Genomic DNA, 24,822 nt, shown 5'->3' with positions numbered 1-24,822 from the left:
TGTGCTCTATTTAAAATAAATAAATAAAATCTTAAAAAAAAAAAAAAAGATTCTCTCCCTCTTCCCCCTCCCCCGCTCACTTGCACTCTTGCACACTCTATCTGCCTCTCTGAAATAAATAAATAAATCTTTAAAAAAAAAAAAAAAACTGAAGAGGAACTTTTAAATATATGGATTAAGCTTTCATCACCTGAACAAGGACAAACGTGATAGTTCCACAAGTGGCATCATGGGAAGAACACAGCACCCCCTATGGAGAATTCCTTAAAAAAAAAAAAACAATTTGAACCTGAATCTAATCACACTTCTACAAATTACAGGAAACATGAAGAATAGAAGAACATGTGCAATGACACTAGAAAATAAGCAGCAAACCCCAGGATGTGGGAAATGCTACAACACAAATCATCCAATGTCTTTTAAAAATAAATGGCAGCTTTTTAAATGGGGAGATTTACTGATTTAAAGAGGCTTAAAAAGACATAACAAGCCAGGGGCGCCTAGGTGGCTCAGTGGGTTAAGCCGCTGCCTTCGGCTCAGGTCATGATCTCAGGGTCCTGGGATCGAGTCCCGCGTCGGGCTCTCTGCTCAGCAGGGAGCCTGCTTCCTTCTCTCTCTCTCTCTGCCTGCCTCTCAGTGTACTTGTAATTTCTCTCTGTCAAATAAATAAATAAAATCTTTAAAAAAAAAAAAAAAAAAAAAGACAAAACAAGCCACAAACCTTGTTTTAGCTTCTAACCTTGTGAAACAAGAAAGTTGTACAAATATTAGGTGGCACTAAGGAATCATGTTGATTTTGTTCAGTGTGATAAGGGTATGATTTTTTTTTAAAAAGAGACTGCATTGGGGCGCCTGGGTGGCGCAGTGGGTTAAGCCGCTGCCTTCGGCTCAGGTCGTGATCTCAGGGTCCTGGGATCAAGTCCCGCATCGGGCTCTCTGCTCAGCAGGGAGCCTGCTTCCTCCTCTCTCTCTGCCTGCCTCTCTGCCTACTTGTGATCTCTCTCTGTCAAATAAATAAATAAAAATCTTTAAAAAAAAAAAAAAGAGACTGCATTTGTTAGAGATATAAAACAGGTGAAATGAAGTATGTCTACAATCTGCTTTAAATTATAGGGGGGCGCCTGGGTGGCTCAGTGGGTTAAAGCCTCGCCTTCGGCTCAGGTCATGATCCCAGCATCCTGGGATGGAGCCCCACAACGGGCTCTCTGCTCAGCGGGGAGCCTGCTTCCTCCTCTCTCTCTACCTGCTTCTTTGCCTACTTGTGATCTCTGTCTGTCAAATAAATAAATAAAATCTTTAAAAAAAATTATAGGGAAAGACATGTGAAAGGAATAAATAAAAGGCAGAAAGTTGACTATTAAAGAAGATGAATGATGAATATATAACCATTAGTTGAACTATTTGCTCTACATTTCAAGTTTCTGTAACAAAGGTTTTAAAAAAGTAATAATCCCTAGAAACCTCTTAAATGCACAGCTGTACTCCTCATATAAAACAAGCAGCTTTTTTTCTATATAATATCACTTATAACAACTCAAAATGACTATTTTGGGGCCTCTCTATATTCTTTTCTTCCAACAAATGACAATTAAACAAATAAAGCAAATCTTCCTTTGTTACTGGATACAACACCCTTTTTTCCTTGTTGGTAATGATCAGATATTGCGTCTTAAAATTTACTTTCCATATATAAAAATTATAGTGAGGAAAATAACTACTTATATATTAAGGCATCAAACATGAAGAAAAACTGAAGGACTAAGCATGCCTATTTTCTATAACTATCTCTAGAGAAATAATTCAACTCTGACATAAACTCTATGAAAAATCATATGAAGATCGTATAGAAAAGCAAGAAAGTTACTATGATATAATGGAATTCAAGAAAAGAAAACATCATAGTCAATTTCATGGGAACAAAAGGGTTGAATGAAAGGAATACTTGGAGCAAACATTTGCTTCTTAAATAATTCAAGTGTCACACAGAATAGAAGGCAAGAAAATAGTAATGTTCACATTCACTTCCCAACAATGACTTCCAAGGCTTCCATGACACTACTCAATCTCTCCCCTTTGCCTCCAGAAAACACCTCCCAGTGTATGCTAGTATTTCTTCTGCACTAACCTCCTGAAACCTACTAAGTTACATAGATCTTTATTTCTATTTTATCTGTAAGGAAACAAAAACCATGTTAATGGTAAGAACTAAGGCCAAAATGTACTATGATAGTACATCTACTCTGTACTATGAACCACTATGATAGTGGTTCCTACTTCGCAATCCTCCTCTTAATCTATTTCAGAAGGTCTGGGACAGATAGGGACTAGACATTTGTGTATTGTAAAGGAGCAGGGATAGAATTCCCTCAGGGGATTCTGAAGCATATTGCTAATTAAAAACGAAAACACCATGATTCTCCTGGGTCTCCTGTTATCTATCTGCTGATTCCCACAAAATTAAATCCATGTCTGTATACGTGTATGTGTTCACCAGCCTCAATCTCAATTTCTGCTCTTTGAAAAACAATGTTAAGAAAATGAAGATGAGGGCGCCTGGGTGGCTCAGTGGGTTAAGCCGCTGCCTTCGGCTCAGGTCATGATCTCAGGATTCTGGGATCGAGTCCCGCATCGGGATCTCTGCTCAGCAGGGAGCCTGCTTCCCTCTTTCTCTCTCTCTGCCTGCCTCTCTGTCTACTGTGAACTCTCTCTGTCAAATAACTAAATAAAATCTTTAAAAAAAAAAAAGAAAGAAAGAAAATGAAGATGAGCCACAGACTAGGAGAAAATATTTGCAAAACACATATCTAATAAAAGATTTATATCCAAAATATATAAAATAACTCAAAACACAACATAAAGAAAACTTTTATTACTCAGCAATCCCACTAATTATTTACCCAAAAGAAATAATGTTCATACAGAAACTTATAGAAGAGAAATTGAGACTTTCTTCTGTTAAAAAGAAAATGTTACTGAAGACAATGTTCACTACATTACTCAGTGTCTCCTACTCAAGATTCACATCTGAAACTACTTTTAGACAGTGCTATAATACGCTCTTTCTTCACAGATGCAGTAATATTTGTTCTATGTGATAAAAGAACATAATTATATTCTCTGATCAATCACAACATTAAAGTTACCATATCTGTATTTTCCTGTACCATGGTCCTTAATTATATTAATTCCTTCTCCAAAATGAAGGGGTTTTTTTCTTTCTTTCCTTTTTTTTTAATTTTTGGTGTTCAAAGTTTTCGTTTTTGTTTTTTTATTTTTTTATTATTTATCTGACAGAGAGAAACCACAACTAGGCAGAGAGGCAGGCAGAGAGAGAGGAGGAAGGAGGCTCCCTGAGGAGCAGGGCTCAATCCCAGGACCCGGGACCATGACCTGAGCCGAAGGCAGAGGCCCTAACCCACTAAGACACCAAGGCACCTCCAAAGTTTTTTGGAAATAGCTCAGGGCACCTGGGTGGCTCAGTGGGTTAAAGCCTCTGCCTTCGGCTCAGGTCATGATCCCAGAGTCCTGGGATCAAGCCCTGAAACAGGCCCTCTGCTTGTTAGGGAGCCTGCTTCTCCTCTCTCTCTGCCTGCCTCTCTGCCTACTTGTGATCTCTGTCAAAGAAATAAATAAAATCTTAAAAAAAAATTTTGGAATAGCTAATTATTAAAGGTAGTACAGCTGACCCTTGAGCAACATGGGTATGAACTGTACAGGTCCACTTACACAGTTTTTTCAATAAATACAGTACAGTACTGCAAATCTATTTTCTCTACCTTATGATTTTCTAAAAATTATTTTCTTTTTGGGGTGCCTGGGTGGCTCAGTCCGTTAAGTGTCTGCCTCTTGATTTCTGCTCAGGTCATGATCTCAGGGTCGTGAGATGGAGACTGCATCAGGCTCAGAGTGGCACACTGGGCATGGAGCCTGTTTAAGATTCTCTCCTTCTCCCTCTGTCCCTCTCCCCTACCTTCAACCCCCTTCTCATAGCCTCTCTCTCTACCTCTTTCAAAATAGGGGAAAGAAAAAAAAAATATATATATATATACACACACACACATACATATATATGTATGTATGTATATATACACATACATTTTCTTTCCTCTAATTTGCTTTATTGTTAACAGTATAATATGTAATACATACAACAGACAAAGTATGTGTTAATCAACTATTTATGTTATCACTAAGGCTTCCAGTCAATAGTAGGGTGTTAGCGATTAAGTTTCAGGGGAGTCAAAAGTTAGAGGCAGGGGTGCCTGGCTGGTTCAGTCAGAAGAGTATGAGACTCTTGATCTTGGGGCTGTGAGTTCAAGCCCCACACTGGGTGTAGAGATTACTTAAATAAGGGGTACCTGGGTGGCTCAGTCGGTTAAGCGTCTGCCTTTGACTCAGGTCATGATCTTGGGATCCTGGGACTGAGTCCTACATTGGGCTCCCTGCTCAGTAGGGAGCCTCCTTCTCCCTCTCCCTGTGCTATTCCCCCTGCCTGTGCATTCTCTCGCTCTCTCCCTACTCTCTGTCAAATAAATAAAGTCTTTTAAAAATTATTTATTTATTTTTTAAAAACTAATAGGCAGCTTTTTTACTGTGGGGGGACAGATGCCCCAACCCCACTGTTGTTCAAGGACCAACTACACATAAATGTGATAAAGCTGAATGTATAAATTAGGCACAGGAAGAGACTAACACCAGGAACAGAACAATTACAGCACTACAATGTAATAAAAGTTAAGTGAATTGGTTACTCTCTCAAAATATAGTATTCACTCTTCTTGTGTTGACATGAAATGATAAAATGCCTATGTGATGAGATGAAATGAGTTGAACAACCAGGCACTGCAATACAATGTTAAGCTACTACTGACCTCCCGACAATAGGGAGGATCATGTGCTTCCGGATGGACCGCGGTTGACTGTGGGTAACTAAAACCACAGAAAGCAAAACCACAGATTTCGGGTGGGGGTGGACTACTGTGTTGGTTTTGTAATTCCCTCCCACTATACTCAATTTTTAATAAAGTCTTGTTTAAAAGTTACAACCTCGGGGGGCACCTGAATTGGTCAGTTAGTAGAGCATGTAACCCTTGACCTCAGGGTTGTAAATTCAAGCAGCACACTGGATGTGAAGATTGCTTAAAAAATCTTTTAAAAAGTCACAGCCTGGTCTCAACTGTGCTGGGTGGAATTAAGCAAAGATTCTATCTCTACATTCTGGCTGCTGGGCCAAGGAGGACCCATACCAACCAAGCTAGCATGACAACAGCAGAGACAATTAGAAAAAACCTCTCCCATGAAGGGAAAATACATTTCTTTTTTTTCTTTTTTCTTTTGAAAAGTATATTTCGAAGAGAAGAGTCAGAGCCCTAAGGCAACCTGCTTCTTGCCACAGGAAGAGAATCTGAATAGCACCTATCTTAGCGAATTGAATAATTATTAAGGGAGCCAAATTGTTACCATATTGATGAACAGATTTTCATTTCTGAGAATAAATCAGTCTCCAGTATACAGAATGAATGGGAGAGGAAACAACACAGATAGTGGGGGGAAGAGTTTTAAAGGCAAGGAAAGGGGCATATGGTGGCTCAGTGGCTTAAGCCTCTGCCTTTGGCTCAGGTAGTGATCTCAGGGTCCAGGGATCAGGCCCCGCATCAGGCTCTCTGCTTCTTCCTCTCTCTGCCTGCCTCTCTGCCTACTTATGATCTCTCTCTCTCTGTCAAATAAATAAATAAAGGCAATAAAATATAAATAAATAAAGGCAAGAAAAGTTAAGATGAAGCAAACAAAACGAGTACCATAATTAGGCTGGTGTTAGTAGAAATAAAATCTTAATCATATCTGAGGTAATCTCAGTAAGATTCACCAATTAAAACTGTATTGAGGGGCACCTGGGTGACTCAGTGGGTTAAGGCCTCTGCCTTTGGCTCGGGTCATGATCCCAGGGTCCTGGGATCGAGCCCCACATTGGGCTCTCTGCTCAGCAGGGAGCCTGCTCCTCCCTCTCTCTCTGCCTGCCTCTCTGCCTACTTGTGATCTCTGTCTGTCAAATAAATAAATAAAATCTTTAAAAAAAAAAAAACGTATTGATAAGGGAAAGAGAAGAAGCAAGATGACTCAGAAGTTTCTAACATGGATGACTAGAAGACAGTAACTAAACACATCTGGCAATACAGATTTTGAGTTTTAGACACACAAAAAAAGAAGCAAAGCAGAAAGGAAAACACGATGTATTTAATGGGTAGTTTTAAAGCAACTGTAGGTTACCCAAGAAAAACACAGGCCAAGGAAACAACACTTAATGGGCATGCAAAAAGAGTCAAAGATGACTGAAAAGAAGCAATTCAAGAGAAGAACCATGAGAATGCCATCTTTATAAACAAGGGAGAAGTTTCAAGGAGGAACAGGCAATAGGGTCAGATGTCTAAGAGAAATCAAATAAAAGCTCTGAAAAGCATCCATTAGACTTGGTAATTATTAGGTCATTTCAGTGATGTTAAAGACAATTTCAGTGGGGAAACAGAAGGAAAAACCAGATGTGAGTTGAGGAAGAAGTATAAAAAACACAAGCAATAACAGTCTCAAAAAATCCCTCTAATTTCAAAAAGCATATCTCAGTTCAGACTATACTCTGTAACTACCACTTCCTACTACTGAAAGGTACCCAAGGCTTCTTGGGAGTTAATTCCAAGTCTGAGATAGTAACAAAAGCATAAGCCTAGGCCCATCCTTTTTGACCAAAAGGTAATAAACTTTCAAGGACCACTGAGTTAAATCAAAAGAATACAGAAAACTAAGTATTTTATTTTTTGATGCTTATATAAATGAAATAATTTTCTTGATTTCCTCTCAGGATTTCATTGCTAATGTGTGGAAATACACTGATTTTCGTGAGATTTTTTAAATCCAGAACTCTGCTGAACTTACCACCTCTCACAGGGTCTGCAGGGATGGGGGATGTTGGTGGATTTTTAAGGTTTTCTATATACATAATCATGTCATCTGCAGTAAGAGATACTTTTACTTCTTTCTTTCTAATTTGGATGTCATTTCTAACTTGCCTAACTGCTCTGGCTAAACTTCAAATACATTGATTAGAAGTACCAAAAGAGGGCATCCTGATCTAAGGGGAAAGCCTTGCAGTCTTTCACCATCAATATGATGTTAATTACAATTTTTCAAATATAGCTTTTATCATGTTGAGGAAGTTACCTTCTATTCCTAATTTATTAAATAAAGTCTGATGAAGTTTTTCAAATGTTTTTTCCTACATCAACTGAGATGATCATGTGAGGGTTTTTTTCATTCTATTAATACAGTGAATTACACTGATATTTAGGAAAAATTTAACCAAGGAGCTACAAGACTTGTACACTGAGACCTGGACAAAATATGGCTGAAAGAAATTTTAAAGGACAGGAGTACCTGACTGGCTTAGTCAGCAGAGCGTGGCACTCTTGATATCAGGGTCATGAGTTCTAGGCCCACGTTGGGGGTTAAGTTTACTTAATTAAAAAAAAAAAAAAATTTAAAGGGCATAGCTAAAAGGAAAGATACCCTGCATTTGTTGACTAGAAGATTTAATAGTATCAAGATGACAATACTACCCAAGAGATTTATAAATTCAATTCAATCCCTAACAACCCAACGGCATACTGTGTAGAAATAGGAAAAAAAATCCTGAATTTCATATGGTATTTTAAGGGATGCCAAATAGCCAAAACAATCTTGAAAAGGAGAAACAAAGTTGGAGGACTCACACTTTCCAATTTCAAACTTCTACAAAGCTACAGTAATCATAACAGTGTAGTACAGGCACAAAGAGACATATAAACCACTGGAACAAAACTGAGAATCCAGAAATAAGCCCTTATATACATGGCTGTTATAGACTGAATGTTTCTGTCCCCAAAATTTACATGTTGAAGACTGAAACCCCAATGTTATGATATTTAAAGATAGGACCTTTGGGAGGTAAGTAGGGTTAGATGAGGTTATCAGGGTAGGGCTCTCATGACAGAATTAGTGCCCTCCTAATAAGAGAAACCACAGAGCTCACTCAATCTCTGAGAATACACAAAGAGATTATGAGGGCACAAAGCAAAAATGGCAGCTGCCAACAAACCAAATGAAATCTACCTCCTAAAACCTTAGTCTTAGACTTCCCATCCTCCAGGAATAGGAGAAATAAATTTCTATGGTTTAAGCCACCCAATCTATGCTATTTTGTTATAGCACACAAAGTGATTAATACAAAAGCCAAATGATTTTTGACAAGGGTGCCAACATCATTCAATGGGAAAAGAACAAACTTCAATATATAGTGCTGGAAAAACTGGATATCCACATACAAAAGAACAGAACTGAACACATACATTACACTATAAACAAAAGTTAACTATAAATGGATTAAAGACCTACATTAAAGGGGCGCCTGGGTAGCTCAGTGGGTTAAGCCTCTGCCTTCGGCCCAGGTCATGCATGATCCCAGGGTCCTGGGATCGAGCCCCACATCGGGCTCTTTCCTTGGCGGGGAGCCTGCTTCTCCCTCTCTCTCTACCTGCCTCTCTGCCTACTTGTGACCTCTCTGTCTCTCTCTGTCAAATAAACAAATAAAATCTTAAAAAAAAAAAAAAAGACCTACATTAAAGAGCTAAACTACAAAACTCAGACTTCTTCATATGGGAAAAACTACAGGATCTTATATTTGGCAAATGTTTCTTAAACTTTTGTAGCACAAGCTACAAAAGGAAAACAGACAAATTAGACTTCATCAAAACTGAAAACTTTTGTGGCTCAATGGACATATCAAAAATGAAAAACCACCTGAATGGGAGAAAATATTTGCAAATCACATATCTGATCAGAGTTTAATATCCAAAATATAGGACGCCTGGGTGGCTCAGTGGGTTAAGCCGCTGCCTTCAGCTCAGGTCATGATCTCAGGGTCCTGGGATCGAGCCCCGCATTGGGCTCTCTGCTCAGCAGGGAGCCTGCTTCTCTCTCTCTCTCTCTCTCTCTCTGCCTGCCTCTCCATCTGCTTGTGGTATCTCTCTGTCAAATAAATAAATAAAATCTTCAAAATATATAAATAACTCCTATAACTCAGTAACAAAAAGACAACCCAATTAAAAAAGGGCAAAGGATTTAAAAACACATTTCTCCAAGGAAGATATATAAATGGCCAATAAGCACAAGAACAGATACTCACCATCAATAATGATTTAAAAATTACAAATCAAAACCACAATGAGATACTGCTTCACACCCACTAGGACAGCTATTATCAGAAAAAGAAAAAAAAAGAAAAAAGAACAAGCGTTGAAGATGATATGGAGAAATCAGAACCCTTGTGCATTGCTAATACACCTCTGTGGAAAACAAACTGGGGATTCCTCAAAAAGATAAACATAAAAATCCCATTTATCCCAGCAAATCCATTTCTAGGTATATATCCAAAAGAAGTGAAAACATAGACTGAGATTATTGTACAGCACTGTTTATAGCAACATTTTTCATAATCGCCAAAAGATAAAAACAACTGTGCCTGTCAACAAATAAAAGGATAAATAAAATGTATTACCTACATACAATAAACTATTACTTAGCCATAAAAAAATGAAATTCTGACATATTATGCTAAGTGAAATGAGTCAGACACCAAAGGTCAAATATTGTCTAATTCCACTTATGTGAAATATCTAGAATAGGCAAATTCATTGAGCTATAAAGTAAATTAAAGCATAACAGAAGCTAGAGAAAACAGTTATTCCTTAATGTGGACTGACTTTCTGTGCGGGATAAAAAAGACAGTGGTAGAAGCACCTGGGTGGTTCAGGTAGTTGAGCTTCCAACTCCTGGTTTCAGTTCAGGTCTTGATTTCAGGGTCCTGAGATCAAGCCCTGAGTCAGGATGAAGCTCCACACAGAGCTTGAGATTCTCTCCCTCTCTCTCTCCTTCCACCCCTCTCCACACTCACTCTCTCTAAAATAAATAAAATCTTTTAAAAAACAGAAAGAAGGGACGCCTGGGTGGCTCAGTGGGTTAAGCCGCTGCCTTCGGCTCAGGTCATGATCTCAGGGTCCTGGGATCGAGTCCCGCATCGGGCTCTCTGCTCAGCAGGGAGCCTGCTTCCTCCTCTCTCTCTGCCTGCCTCTCTGCCTGCTTGTGATCTCTGCCTGTCAAATAAATAAAAAAAATCTTTAAAAAAAAAAAAAAAAAAAAAAAACAGAAAGAAAAGACAGTGGTAATACTTGTACAACACTATTAAAATGTACTTAATTCCACTGAGTTACACACTTGTAATAATTAAAATGGTAAATTATAGGGGCACCTGGGTGGCTCAGTGGGTTAAAGCCGCTGCCTTCAGTTCAGGTCATGATCCCAGGGTCCTGGGATCAAGCCCCGAATTGGGCTCTTTGCTCCTGCTTCTTCCTCTCTCTGCCTACTTGACTTTCTGTCAAATAAATAAATAAAATCTTTTTTAAAAATAAATAAGTAAAAATAAATAAATAAAAGAATAAAATGGTATATTTTATGTCATGTGTATTTAAACACATTTAAAAAATTTAAGGTAACTTTTTTTAAAAGATTTTATTTATTTATTTGACAGAGATCACAAGTAGGCAGAGAGGCAGACAGAAGGGGAGGGAGAAGCAGGCTCCTTGCTGAGCAGAGAGACTGATGCGGGGCTCGATCCCTGGACCCTGAGACCATGACCTAAGCTGAAGACAGAGGCTTAACCCACTGAGCCACCCAGGCACCCCTAAGGTAACTTTTAATATAATTTTTTTAAAACATTCAGGTGCTAACCTTAAAGACTTGTTGTACGTTGAACTGTGGCCCCCAAAGATATGTCCTCCCAGGTACCCAGAATGTGATCTTTGCAGATGTAATCAGCGCAAGGATCTTGAAATGAGATGACCCTGGATTAGGGTAGGCCCTAATTCTCCTTAGAAAAGACAAAAACACAGAGAAGGTCATGTGAAAGCAGAGGTAAAAACTGGGAGTTAATGCTGCCACAAATCAAGGAACCTAAGGCCACCAGAAGCTGAAAGAGACACAAAGAAGGTTCTTTCCTAGAGCCTTCAGATAGAGGATAGCCTTGCTGACCCCTTGATTTTGGAGTTCTAGCCTCCAGAACTATGAGAGAATAAATTTCTGTTGTTTTCAGCCACCAAGTCTGTGGTGAGTTCTTACAGCAAACCTAGTAAACTAATACAGATTTTGGTACTTGGAAATGGTAGGTTGTGGTAATAAATACCTAAAAATATGGAAAAAGATTTGGAACTGGATGAGTAGATGCTGGATGAATTTTTTTTTTAAAGATTTTATTTATTTATTTGACAGACAGAGATCACAAGTAGACAGAGAGGCAGACAGAGAGAGGAAGGGAAGCAGGCTCCCCACTGAGCAGAGAGCCCGACATGGGGCTCGATCCCAGGACCCTGGGATCATGACCCGAGCCGAAGGCAGAGGCTTTAACCCACTGAGCCACCCAGGTGCCCCGATGCTGGATGAATTTTAGGAAGCATGTAAGAGGCAATCTGTCAACTATCAAAAAAAAGGGAGGGGGTGTGACTGGGTGGCTCAGTCGGTTAAAGCATCCCTCTTGATCTCAGCTCAGGTCTTGATCTCAGGGTCATGAGTTCAAGCCCCAGGCTGGGCTCTACACCCGGCGTGGAGCCTACTTAAAAAAATAACAAGAGAGCAGCGTGATAGAAAAAAAATCTAGATTGCCTTCAAGAGATGGTTGGTACAAATATAAGTATTAAAGACAATTCTGGTGGGGGCACCTAGGTGGCTCAATGGGTTGAGCCTCTGTCTTCAGCTCAGGTCATGATCCCAGAGTCCTGGGATTGAGCCCATGTCAGGCTCTGTGCTCAGTGGGGAGCATGCCTCACCACCCCCTCTGCCAACCTCTCTGCCTACTTGTGATCTCTCTATGTCAAATAAATAAATAAAATCTTAAAAAAAAAAAATAAAGACAATTCTGGTAGTTTCACAAGGAAGTGAGGAACAAGAAGAGAAAGTTTTTAACATCTTAACACATATATACCATGAACAAAATGTTGAGAAAAATCTGATTGTTAAAGATGGTTCTGGTGAGATGTTAGAAGGAAAAATAGAAGGAAACAAAGAATATTGGGAACTAGAAGGTAATCATTATAAAGTAGCAGAAAATTTGACAGAATTGTGTTCTATACTGGGTAGGAAGCAGAACTTGGAAGCAATGAATTTAGATATTTACTAAGATTTCTAAGCAAAGAGTTGAAAGCACAACCTGGTTTTTTTTTTGTTGCTAAGAGTAAAAAGGAAGACCCAAGAGATAAACTGAGAAAATATTAAGCAAAAAGGAAACAACTCTTGATGACTTGGGAGGTTCTCAGCCCATCTCAGAGGATGTGAAAATTATGAAATTCACCGTTAGAAATGTGCTCTAGAGAAAGGGCCAAGGATATAGCTAGACAACTATTTGCTGAAGATATCAGATGTATGACTCATGGGTCCAATCAGTCACCTCAATTTAAATCAGGAATAAAGACTGGGTTATCCAGATCCACGAAGAACCCTCTTGTCTAACTGTATGGACCCCCTTTACATAGAAGACTCGAGGTATGTGAACACATTTTTTAAAAGACTTTATTTATTTATTTGACAGAGAGAAATACAGCAAGAGAGGAAACACAAGCAGAGGGAGAGGGAGAAGCAGGCTTCCTTCCCCCCAAGCAGGGAGCCTGACGTGGGGCTCAATCCCAGGACCCTGGGATCATGACCTGAGCCAAAGGCAGATGCCCAATGACTGAGCCACCTAGGTGCCCTAGTGTGTGAACATAGTATACTAACAAAAACACTACCAGCCTATACTTCAAAGAACAGATAAGACAAAAATGAAAAAAAAAATCTGGAATTCTGTTGGCAGGAAAGAGCTAATAAAGCTACTCATGTGTGAACATGTGCTATCCTTCAAAGAAAAAGAAAGGTCCACAGAAGTAGAAGTCAGAGAAGTAGGCTCAAAGCAGGGGTCTACACTGTTTCAGTAAACCCAGAAGGCAGAAGATCAAGCCAGAGAGAATTTTTCTCAGGTCCTGAAACCTAAGGAAATTGGTCCAGCTGGGTTTTGAACTTAAGTGGGACCAGTGATCCCTTTATTCCTTCCATTTCCTTCCTTTTGTAATGGGAATGTCTATCCCATGCCTGACCCAGGATTGTATCAAGAAAGCAGAATATTGGGGCACCTGGGTGGCTCAGTGGGTTGAAGTCTCTGCCTTCGGCTCCGGTCATGATCCTGGGGTCCTGGGATTGAGCCCCGAATTGGGCTCTCTGCTCGGCGGGGAACCTGCTTCCTCCTCTCTCTCTGCCTACTTGTGATCTCTGTCTGTCAAATAAATAAATAAGATCTTTAAAAAAAAAAAAAGAAAGAAAGCAGAAAATTTGTTTTCTGGTTTCACAGGAATACAGATGAAGAAGAATTTTTTCCCAGATGGGTCATACCCAGAATCACACTCGTCCTGGGATCGAGCCCCAAGTCAGGCTCTCTGCTCAGCCAGAAGCTTGCTTCCTCCTCTCTCCTGCCTACCTCTCTGCCTACTTGTCATCTCTGTCTGTCATATAAATAAATAAAATCTTCAAAAAAAAAAAAAAAGAATTCATGCTATAAGGGGTTGAGACTTTGGGGGATGCTGGGATAGAGATGAATGTATTTTGTATATGGGATGGATGTCAAGTTTGAGGGACAAGAAGGTGGACTGTAGTGGCTTGAATTGTGGCCCCTAAAAGACATAAGCATTCAGAAGCTCAGATTGTGAGGAGAATAGGTCTTCACAGATGTAATTAAGGTAAACATGTTGAGACAAGATCATCCAGGATTAGGCTGGACCCTAAATCCAATGAAGACATCCCTAAAAGAGACAGAAAAGAAAACACAGAAGGCCATGGGAAGAGGGAGGCAGACTGGAGTTATGCTTAAACAAATCAAGGAATATAAATCAAACCACCAGAAGCTTCCAGAATCCTTCCAAAAGCTGGATGAAGGAAAAACTCTTCCTTAGAGCCTTCAGAGAGAAGCTGGGCCTACTGACACCTTAATATCCAGCATCCAGAAATGAGAGAGAATAAATTTCTGCCATATTAAGCCAGCAAACTGGTAGTAATCTGTTATGGATTACACATGGATAACATATGGATGTTATGTTAGGATTCTAATACAGATAGCCATTAATAAAAAAATGAGACAAATTTAAACATCAAAAAGAATACTGACCACAACACACTTAAATATAGCAAACATATTAAAATCTATGTCTTGGGGCGCCTGGGTGGCTCAGTGGGTTGGGCCGCTGCCTTCGGCTCGGGTCATGATCTCAGGGTCCTGGGATCGAGTCCCGCATCGGGCTCTCTGCTCAGCAGGGAGCCTGCTTTCCTCTCTCTCTCTCTCTCTCTCTGCCTGCCTCTCCGCCTACTTGTGGTCTCTCTCTGTCAAATAAATAAATAAAATCTTTAAAAAAAAGAAAAAAAAGAAAAAGAAAAAGAAAATCTATGTCTTCATAATGATATCACCTCCCAGGCCTCGCCTTTAGGATTTGCTCTGGCATCGATTCATTTTTCTGAAAGTTGATAAAGGAGAAAAAATAAGCATTCACTCTCTGCTTCTCCTTAAAAATATTACAGGGTGACCAAATAACTGATGAAGAAATTCTTTACAGAAGAATTCCAGTGAATAACATATGTTAAAAAAAAAAAAAATCACTCCTCTAATGAAATCAAAGACCTAGGAGAATCATCTATGACTGATAATTCATTACATGAGATGTTAAGAAACTATAATGTTTAGGGGTGCCTGGGTGGCTCAATGGGTTAAAGCCTCTGCCTTGCCTTCGGGTCAGGTCATGATCTCAGGGTTCCTGGATCGAGCCCCAAATCAGGCTCTCTGCTCAGGAGCAAGCCTGCTTCCCTTCCTCTCTCTCTGCCTGCCTTTCTGCCTACTTGTGATCTCTTTCAAATAAATAAATAAAATCTTTAAAAAACAAAAAACTATAATGTTTAGATCCCCTGAACAGAATGTAAATTGACCAATTTTAGTAATACTAAAAGTGTGCCTCCTGGAATAATGCAGCAAGAATTCACTGTCTACTAGCATCATCTAATAGGGTGACTATATATCCTAATTTGTCCAGACAGTCCCAGTTTATGGCTATTACCCCACTGTAAACAGCACACCCTTTTATTCTTAAAACTGATTGGAAATAAATTATATATAACTCTATTCATGAATTTTTCTTCCTTTTTTTGTTACGAATTTTTCTTTCTTAAAGAAACTGAACCTAAACCTCATAAAGCTCTACCAATTCAAGTTCTCAATCTTGACTACAGAACTAAATCACTTGGGGAATTTTTTAAAATATTGATGCCTAAAATCCAGCCATGAATTCTCATTTCATGAATCTGAAATGTAACCTGAGAATCAGGATATTTAAAAGCTCTCCAGGTAATTCTCAAGTTTCAGCCAAAGTTGAGAACTGCTCTATATGTATCTACTAATTTGTGGGAAATATGAAGGGTAATTGAACATGTTAAAACACCAAAAGAATTCAAGCAGCCAAATCCAGAATGTGGGAAATTCTCCCGAACAAATGACCTAGTTTTTTCAACAGAGATAGCATGGGGAAAAGTACAGGGTGTATACAGTAGGGAGGGCAATAGTTGAAGTTAAGAGAAATTTAAGAGGCAGATAAACCAAATAAAATGGCAAATCTTATTTGGATAGTGATTTAAACAAACCGACTGTAAAAAAAAAAATTTTTAGAGAATCAAAGAAATCTGAACAGACTGGATTAAGGAACTCTTAACTTTATTAGGTATGGTATTGGAGTTGTTTAGTTTTAATTCTCACTTATTAGAAATACATGCCCAAGTATGTATAGATTAAATGATGTCACACCTGAGATTTCTTTAAAATTATTTTGACCAAGTGCTCACTTCAGAAGCATATATACTAAAATTATTTTGACCAAAAAAAAAAAAGTTGGATGAGAGAGGAATAGCAAAATGTTGAGAACTGTTCAGCTGTCAAAGCTGGGTAAGAGGAATATGCAGTTTCACTGTACCAATCTGTATTTTATATTCTATTAGTATCAAATTATGAAACAATAAATATGGGTTTTTAATTTTTGTTTATAAATATACAGTATGTATTTCTATGTGTACATATATATATCACATTTAAATTTATAAAACAAGTTAGGAGATGTAAAGAAAGATGAACACATGATCCTTAACCTCAAAGAGTAGAAGGTAGACCATGTGGGATAGAAAAGGTTTGCTCAGGTATCATCTTTGGTGAAAAGCAGGAAGGTAGCTAACACAAGCTTCCAGGAGGCCAGAAAGATAGGAATGAAATCAAAGTAATATTATGCATATTCCCTAAGCATAAATGGGTGTGGGTGTTATTATCCCAATATTACTAAATACTAGAGACTGTACCATAACCTGACTTTGAAAAGCCCATGCTCTATTACGTTCAGCTATTTGAAAATGCATTCTTGGCTCTTTAAGGAAGACACAGTCATAGCTACAAGAAAGCTTCTGGGTGCTCCGCTTCTGTTCCTCACTCACCACTGCTTGCTCTCTCCAAGGAACAAGTCCATCAGAAAGCTGCGCTGCAGACAGGGCTTTTAAAGACACCAGGAGACACCCGTGGAAACAGAGGCGGAATTCAACAAATTAGAATTACTCTAACCAGCACAATGTAAAATCTTTGGAGAAGGTATCTGCAACTAGATCAGAGGGACAAAGAAGAATCTCAAAGTATAAGGACAACTTTGGATGCCTACCACGACTCTGAAAATCACTACAAGGAAAACTCCTTGTAGTGAAGGTTCTAAAATTTGGGATCATTTTCAGATGAGGATCCACAAGCAACTCACTGACTTGCACCGTCCTTTTGAGATTACTAAAGCAAATTACGTTCATCACTACTAAGCCAGGAGTTGAGGCTGAAGTCACCATTGCACATGCTTATGTCAACCTTTTTAATAAACTGATTAGTTGTTCAAAAAAATTAAAAAAAGAAAATGCATTTTTTATAAGTCAAATGGTCAAGTATTAGCAATTTTATATGGTTCAACCTAATACTATGCTATAATGCTTTCCTTTCTCTTTCCGTTGCTAAAATAATTACATAATTAATACACAGTAAAATAATCAGAATATTTAAAAGAAACATCAGTCTTCCTTAAAGAGTGGTCAGTTTCCTAATACAGAATTGAAAATATTCACTAAATATCCATAAAATTGCAATTTTACATTTATCTCCTTAAATGGCCTTTAGTAAATTAGGAAATCATTCTATTTTCAAAGGAAGCACAAACTTTATCTTTAAAATAAATAATAGCTTTAAAATATTTAGTGTATACTTTCTTAAAAATAAACCTCTGAGTTGTGAAGATGTTTTAAGGTTATCTCAAACTAGAATGGATTTCGATGCATCCTAAGAATTTACACCTCAATTTAAGTATGATTCCACTGATTTTAACCACCAAAAATCCCAGATAATTCAGTACCTAGACTATTATTATATATATTACATACATGTATTTTATGTTACATGTTACATACGATTAACACATTAACTTTTATGTTATTATAATGAATTCTAATCTACTATCAAACAGTATAATTTTTCAGTAATACCTGATACTGGTTTAGCCTATTATATTATGACCTTGAGCAAAAAGAAAATCTCTGAACCTCAGTTTCCTAATGGGACAGTAATAGTGATCACTGTTTATGGAATTAATGAGGATTGGAGGATATATTACACATAAAATAATTAAAATAATGACTAAAACTTAAATGCTTATAAATATCAAGTATTACTTTATTTACAGAAACCTCTGCTAGTTATAAGATGGGTACCGTGAAAATAATTCAGAATCATCAACGCTAGAATGGCCTTTTCAAATGCTCTCTACAAAGCCAATGCATTCAAGTAGATGCTTTACACTGTGTACATGTGAGCTGCAAATATTTTTAGTATGTACCACTGTGCTTTTTAAGTAACACATATAGTGAAAAGAGAAAAGATTAAAAGTTCATCAAGGAATTAAGAGGGATCAACCTTTTGCAATTATTTTATTATAAAATATTAAAATAACAGAAACCCAGAACAAAACAACTCCATAATCCCATCACATGATAAAAATCAATGTTTTCATTTGTTCATGTTATTTGTTATTCCTTACCTACATGCATGTTCACTCTTTACATATTTACAATAATAATATGGATAACACTTTATAGCCTATATTTTCACGTATACCATGACTGTTTTTCCATTTTGCAAAAAATTTTCCCTACTCTCTTTCCTTCTTTATCCCCACCCCTTGAAGGTAATCAACAGTAACATGTAGCCTGACATGTAGCCTCCACAACTTTCTCCAAGCTCATACATATACAAGTACAGACACATATGTGGGGAAGGGAAAATGGTCAATTTTTACAAAAATGGAAGCATACTACTTATACATATGCTTATCTTTCTTTTAAGCATACCAAACACATATGCCTCAAATTTAATATACAGACAAGTCTGAGTGGATACAACTTACTAGACCATGTAATAACATATACACTTACCAAAGTCATCATTCTGTATGTAAACTTTGAAAAGATACAGGGATTTCACAAAAAAATATGGCCACTAGATTTAGTTAGATCTCATGCATGCTTCGTAAGTTTATTTTAATAGCCATGTGTAAAATAATTCCACTATTTACAAGCCTACCTAATGAATTTTAAAACTTACATTAGAAAATAAAAATTCTATAATCTTAAAATTCATAAATATCTCAAAAATATCCTAACTTTAAAGAAAGACTATGTGTGTATGAACTTCATATGATCTTGGTTTTTAGCACAGATGATTGATGGATATGGTGCTGACCCACCCACATAATTAGCTTCCCCAAGTTCAAAAACTGAAAGACTGGCATTCCAATATAGTCAGAATACAATCAAATCAACCTTATCTAATGAATACCTATTGTTCTAAATGCCCACAAGCATAAAAAACAGCCAGCAGTCCTACACAGAATTTAAGATCAACTCAAGTCGTAAAATACACTTTCCCATCTAACCATAATCCAGAACAATCAGAAGATCCCTAAATCTGAATCCACAGGAGACAATTCTGGAGTATAAAAGATGCTATGTAAGATTTACTGAAGCAACCAAAATTACAAAGCAAGTAACCCGGTACCCAAGCCCTAGAACCTCTACTTGAACAGGTGAACTTTCTTAACCAAATATCAATGTAAGTCTTTTTGAGTTCCTATTACATGGAAGTCATAGGTTTTGGAGATGCAAAAAAGCAGGAGAGCCAGAATAAATTATCTAAGATGATCATAAATATCACAACGTAATACATAGCATACAGTTCAACAACTGGCATATGTGCTCAACAACTTTTTGTGACTAATGATTATACAGGTCAATGCAGCTAAGCATCACAAATACAACACTATGTCATTCATCAATACTATTTAGATTAAATAACCTAAACTTATTATCTAGGCCTATGTACTTTTTTAGCTGCATCAAAGCAGTCAAATTACTTAAAAAGATATTGTTCTTTTGTACATAGTCCCCACTAATCTGTTTAGAATATATACACATATGGAATCCATGAGTTTAGCACATATCAAAGAAATGAGGGGAGAAACAAAGCATGTGTACCATGTGTACAGTTCAGGATAACCCTACTGAACATTCTAACCAAATATCAAAAACAAAACGGAGGCACACCTGTCTGGTAGAGCATGCTACTCTTGACCAAGGGTTGTAGTTCAAGCCCCACACTGGGTATAGACATTACTTAAAAAAAAAAATTCATGAAATAAAATAAAATAACTTAAAAAATGGATTATGGAGCCTAAAAGTTAATGAATGTAACCTTCTTCCACAATGAAATTGGTAAAATAATGGGAAAAATCTGTAGAAGAGTTATCTATATATTACATATTAAAAAATAATGGTTTAGATTACTACCAGTGTGGCACCTTTAAAGTATATTAGAAGAAAAAGAAGTATTTAAAATCTAGATGAATTTGTTACCAACCTGCTTAGATGTTTTCCAGAACATTCCATTTTATAAGATGAATGATAATAGCATCAGTAGCAACTGGATTCAGAGATCTCCTTGAATGAACATTACACAGCTAAAGTAATTCATCCTATGTATTTTAACTGGCTGACCACATGCCATGTGCCTTTCCTCAAATGAGGATCCAGTTTAAACTGACTCAGAGCTTGAAGAGTAATTTAAAATTTCAAAACATGTGCATTCCATACCCAATATTTATATTAAATGAACTATTTAATATACTATCATAAAACATATCTTGTTCTAGCTACGACTAATTTTTACATAAAGAAGATTTAAACTTCTATATACCTAAGACTATCAACATTAAATTTTAATTGCTCCAAATACAATGAAAGACATTATAAAATAACTGATTATGGATAAAAGGCTACATATATGAGTAAATACATTATAAAGCCAATAAAATGTTAATAGTTGGGGCGCCTGGGTGGCTCAGTGGGTTAAGCCGCTGCCTTCGGCTCAGGTCATGATCTCAGGGTCCTGGGATCGAGTCCCGCATCGGGCTCTCTGCTCAGCAGGAAGCCTGCTTCCCCCTCTCTCTCTCTGCCTGCCTCTCCATCTACTTGTAATTTCTCTCTGTCAAATAAATAAATAAAATCTTTAAAAAAAAAAAAATGTTAATAGTTGAATCTAGCCAGTGAGTATACGAACGGCCTCTGTAAATTTTTTCAGTTTTGCTGTGTAACTGAAAATACTTCAGAATAAACTGTTGGAAAAAAACTATTTGACATTTCTCTGGTTATTTATAATTTAAGTTTTGTTTTGTTTTAGGTAGGCATGCTAGGCATGGAGCCCAATGCGGGGCCTGAATTCAAGACCCTGGAATCAAGACCTGAGCTGAGATCAAGATCTTATGCTTAACCAACTGAGCCACCCAGGTGCCCCTATAATTTAGGGTTTTAACGGGAGACACAGAGATTGACATCGGACACAAGCATTGTAGTTGGGACAAACCTGAATTCAAATCCCAGATTAACCTCTTAAAGAGCTATCTGACCGTAAGTATAATTACTTAAACTCTCTACGCCCACATTTCTTCATCTGCAAAATGGGTTTTACAAAGCTAAGGCAAAGTTAAATTCCTCCTATAAAGCACAGTGCCAGGCACATAGTAAGCACTCAAAATGTTAGCTGTAATTCATTATGAGATTGCTAATTCTATGCTAAATCATAAAGGCATTGTCAGTAAAAATTAAGTAGTAATTTTTTACGTGGTTGGCTTAACACTAATTTGATCATTTTGTGACCATTCCCCAAAGGAAGACTCCTAATAGGAAACTCATTGCTCAACATGCTAAGGTTTGGGAAGGTGGGGAGGAAATATTTTTTAAAAATCTGAAAAATATTTCCCAATCGATAGTACAGTATTGATCTCCGTCTGAAAAAAAAATCATTCAGAATTAAATAAGAAAAGTTTCAAGACAAACTTTAAAAGGCATTCAATAACTCTCATGTACAACTGGCTTCACCTCTGCAGGTTGGTTGGGTACACCCTTGTGATGACAAAACTTGTCATAACGTTCTTAATTGTTGGTAAAGAGGCTAGACTAGAACACGACATTTAGAGTTGACAAAATCTAAATGAGGACATGCCAACAACCCCACTTCTTCACAGGTAAGAGCACCACCTCCACCTTGGTCTGATAACGGTTATGGGGGGAGGGGAAAGGAGGTAGGAAAATGAATTCGCGATGGTGTTACTTAAGAACCCTCCAGGTTATTCCTCTTGAGACCTGTCCACGACTTATTCCCGCCACTACCACCCCCACCTGACCTCTCCCCAGTTAAACTTCCAGACTCTGATTTACTGAAGATGCACTTAAGAATATGACACCTTCCCTCCCTTGGCCCACATAAGCCACCCCCAGTGCCAGAAAAAATTTTTTTAAAAAAAGAAAAAGAAAGCAAACAACAACCCCCGCCCCTCCCCCTCCTAACCAGCAGCAAATCTTTGTCCCACCTGCCGAAGGACCACTCTCCAGCGCGCTCCATACCCAAGGTTGCCTCAGTCCTGCCCGCAACCTCTCCCCAACCGGGCCTCAGCGACCCCTCCACGAGCCTGCGCCTGGCCCATTCCCGGCCCCGGGACGCGACTCCCGCCCCGCCCCCCGCCGCCCGCCGCCCGAGTTCTGCCTCACCTCACCTACCCTCTTTCGGGGGCCGGACTCCACCTCTCTCTCCGCCATGTTGGGCCCCGCTCGGAACCGCTGCGGCTCCCGGCGCGGTGGCGGCGGAACCTCTCGGGCCCCCGGCCCCCGCCCACACTGCAGGCACGGCCGCCTCGCGGCAGCTTCCCCGGACCCAGCCGGGCCTGGCGCTCAGAGTGAGGAGGGGGCGGATGCCGCGCGCCGGGTCGGAGATGTAGAGATCCCACGGGTGCGCGCGTGGGCGGTAGGGCCTGCCCGGGAAAGGGGGGGGGCCGGGACTCGGGGGGTTAATGGCCTCCAAGGGGCCCCGTGAGTAGGATTATTTTCTCTCAGAGAAATTCCTCCGCCTGCGGTTTCTTAAAGGGATCACTAAACCAGCCCCTTGCGCGCGCCCCAGATGCGCAGGCGCACCTTAAGCCCCTCCTTCCTTTCCCACCAAGCCCCCGGTCCTGAGCGTGCGCGGTGAGTGGCCAAGGGTAGGCCAAATCCTGCAAGTCTCTTTGCTGCCAGCAGCTGCTCCCACCACTCAACTATGGCCGCTGCCTTAAAGGGACCATGACGCAGTGATGAGGGAGAAATGAAAGAAATTGATGAAATGACTATCTGGAGAATTGGGTGAAATGTCAGTGTGGGGTCCAGATCATCAACTTACACCTGACTGCGGCGATGCCATTGAGCTGAAGATCTCAGTGGACCTCTGAACATGAGAATCCCAACCAATACGGGAACAAGCCAGTCAACTCAAGGAGACCCAACTCCTTCCGTTACATAGCCCAATCTGAAGCACGGGCCATAGAATATTAAGGGCCAATTCTGACAGCCTAACCTCAAAATCAGATCCTGTAATGATTTTGAAGACCAAACCAACAATTGGAGATAATTTCCTCGATAGTAATTTGTCTTTAGACTACCTAAATCGAAAAGAATCTCAGAAAGCATCTACTGCAATGCTCCCAATGGTAAAATTGCTGTCTGGTCCAGAAAAGTAATTTGCCTCAAGGTGCCTGAATGCTCGTGTGAATTTAGAATCAAGATTTGAGCAACAGCCTTCCAGGATTTTCAATGTACCAACCTGTCTTCAAAGCAAAATATATATCAATTTTCATCTAGAAGATCAGAAATGGGAGTTCCATGATACTTCAAGAATATTGTAATTCTCCTCTGAAGACGTGTGATGATTCGCAGATAATTGTGTGTCCTCATTCACCTCCATTCAAGGAGCTTTGAGACTCTGGCTTAAAGGATGATCATCTTATTTCCAAGCAGAAAACTGGGAAATAAATTTGGGTCTGTCTTGCCCTAAAATGGAAGCTGAGGAAGACTGTCGAGAATAAGGGCTTGATTTATTCCTCTTCATACCTTCCAGTTCCTTAGCCTCAGGTGGAGAAAAATTGTTCTAATGGAGTTCATAATGATAGCTTAAAGACAATCAAGTAAGAAAGACAAAGAAGCTGCCTCTTGAAGGTCATTCCCCCACAGTAAGAAACATTCAAATGCAAATGAGAAACTCCTAAAATCACTGGCTAATGAGAGGTAATTTATGACTTTTGTGTGTCACTTGGCAGCTGTTTGGAAACTGAAAAGTTTCCTAACCCATCTCATTTTGCTGGAAACTATCTGTGAAGTTGCTGGAAGTTTCCACGATGGTCCTTGCTGAGGCCTCTTCATCTTTAATTTCACTTCTTGGTAGAAAAAAGAAAAGGACAAAAGAATGTATATTTCAGCTGGAATTTTTGAAACTTGTCAGACCCTTTAGTTCCATGTTTAGGACAAAAAGGAAATAAAAAGAGAAAACAAGAAAAGACTTTTAGAGAATGTGGGTACATGAAAGGTCTAGTGGTTTCCACCTATTTTATTGGCAGTGGAATACTCCCTTCTAATAAAATCTGACAGCTTAAAATGGAGTTGCAAAATTAGTAGTGGAGATGGGAACCCATAAACTGCTCACCCATCCTTCCCCTTGTCCTCTCTCTTCTTCAATGCCCTCTCTCACTTTTAGAGAAATAGAGCATTTCTCAAAACACAGTTGAAAGCCATTAACTTAGTTGAACTCCACGTTGTAAACAGAGTCACTGAGGCTCAGAAACTTGTATGCTCAGAAACAGCACCAGAACTGAAACAAGCTTCTTGACCCCAAGCCTAGCACTGTCTATTATAGCAGATTATTTCTAGAAGTATTAGGAATATATTGGGTCTTGAACAATAGGCAAGATTTGTGCATCCCAGATAATATACAAGCATATCATGAATGTTCACTGCAGTCATCCATTTAAAAGGAAGGAGAAAAAAGAAAACCAACACTCAGCACTGCAAGGTTAATCACAGTATCCTAATTTTACAGAGGGATTTCTAGAGGTTAAGTGACTAGTACAGGTCATTGAGCAGAGAAGCCAAGCCAGAATTCAAAGGCTTTTGTTTTCTAGCTTATTCACACATATCATAAACTAGAGGTTCCAAATTGGCTGCCTTGCAACAACTCTACCCACAGACATGTATTTGGTTTGCACCACA

At 38.8% G+C, this 24,822-nt stretch overlaps 1 protein-coding gene across 7 annotated transcripts in view; it reads right to left on the bottom strand.

The window, feature by feature from the left end:
• ZMYM4 (zinc finger MYM-type containing 4) overlaps positions 1-24,196 on the bottom strand; it is a 154,183-nt gene extending 129,987 nt beyond the window's left edge. For 3 of the 7 annotated variants that reach the window (XM_059377225.1, XM_059377227.1, XM_059377224.1), the window contains exon 1: positions 22,312-24,196. Coding sequence is in view for 2 of the 7 variants with exons in the window: in XM_059377224.1 (XP_059233207.1) it covers positions 22,312-22,350 (39 nt within the window). In the remaining 5 variants the exon portion in view is untranslated. Of the gene's footprint in view, positions 1-22,124; positions 22,223-22,302 lie in introns of those variants that run through there. The other 4 variants (XM_059377223.1, XM_059377228.1, XM_059377229.1 and 1 more) reach the window with 4 other exon arrangements.
• Between the last annotated feature and the right edge of the window lie 626 nt (positions 24,197-24,822).

This window comes from Mustela nigripes, chromosome 14, assembly GCF_022355385.1.
Source record: "Mustela nigripes isolate SB6536 chromosome 14, MUSNIG.SB6536, whole genome shotgun sequence".
NCBI classification, from domain to species: Eukaryota; Metazoa; Chordata; class Mammalia; order Carnivora; family Mustelidae; genus Mustela; species Mustela nigripes.
The sequence above is the reverse complement of the archived record's forward strand: the minus strand, read 5'-3'. Positions and strand labels throughout refer to the sequence as shown.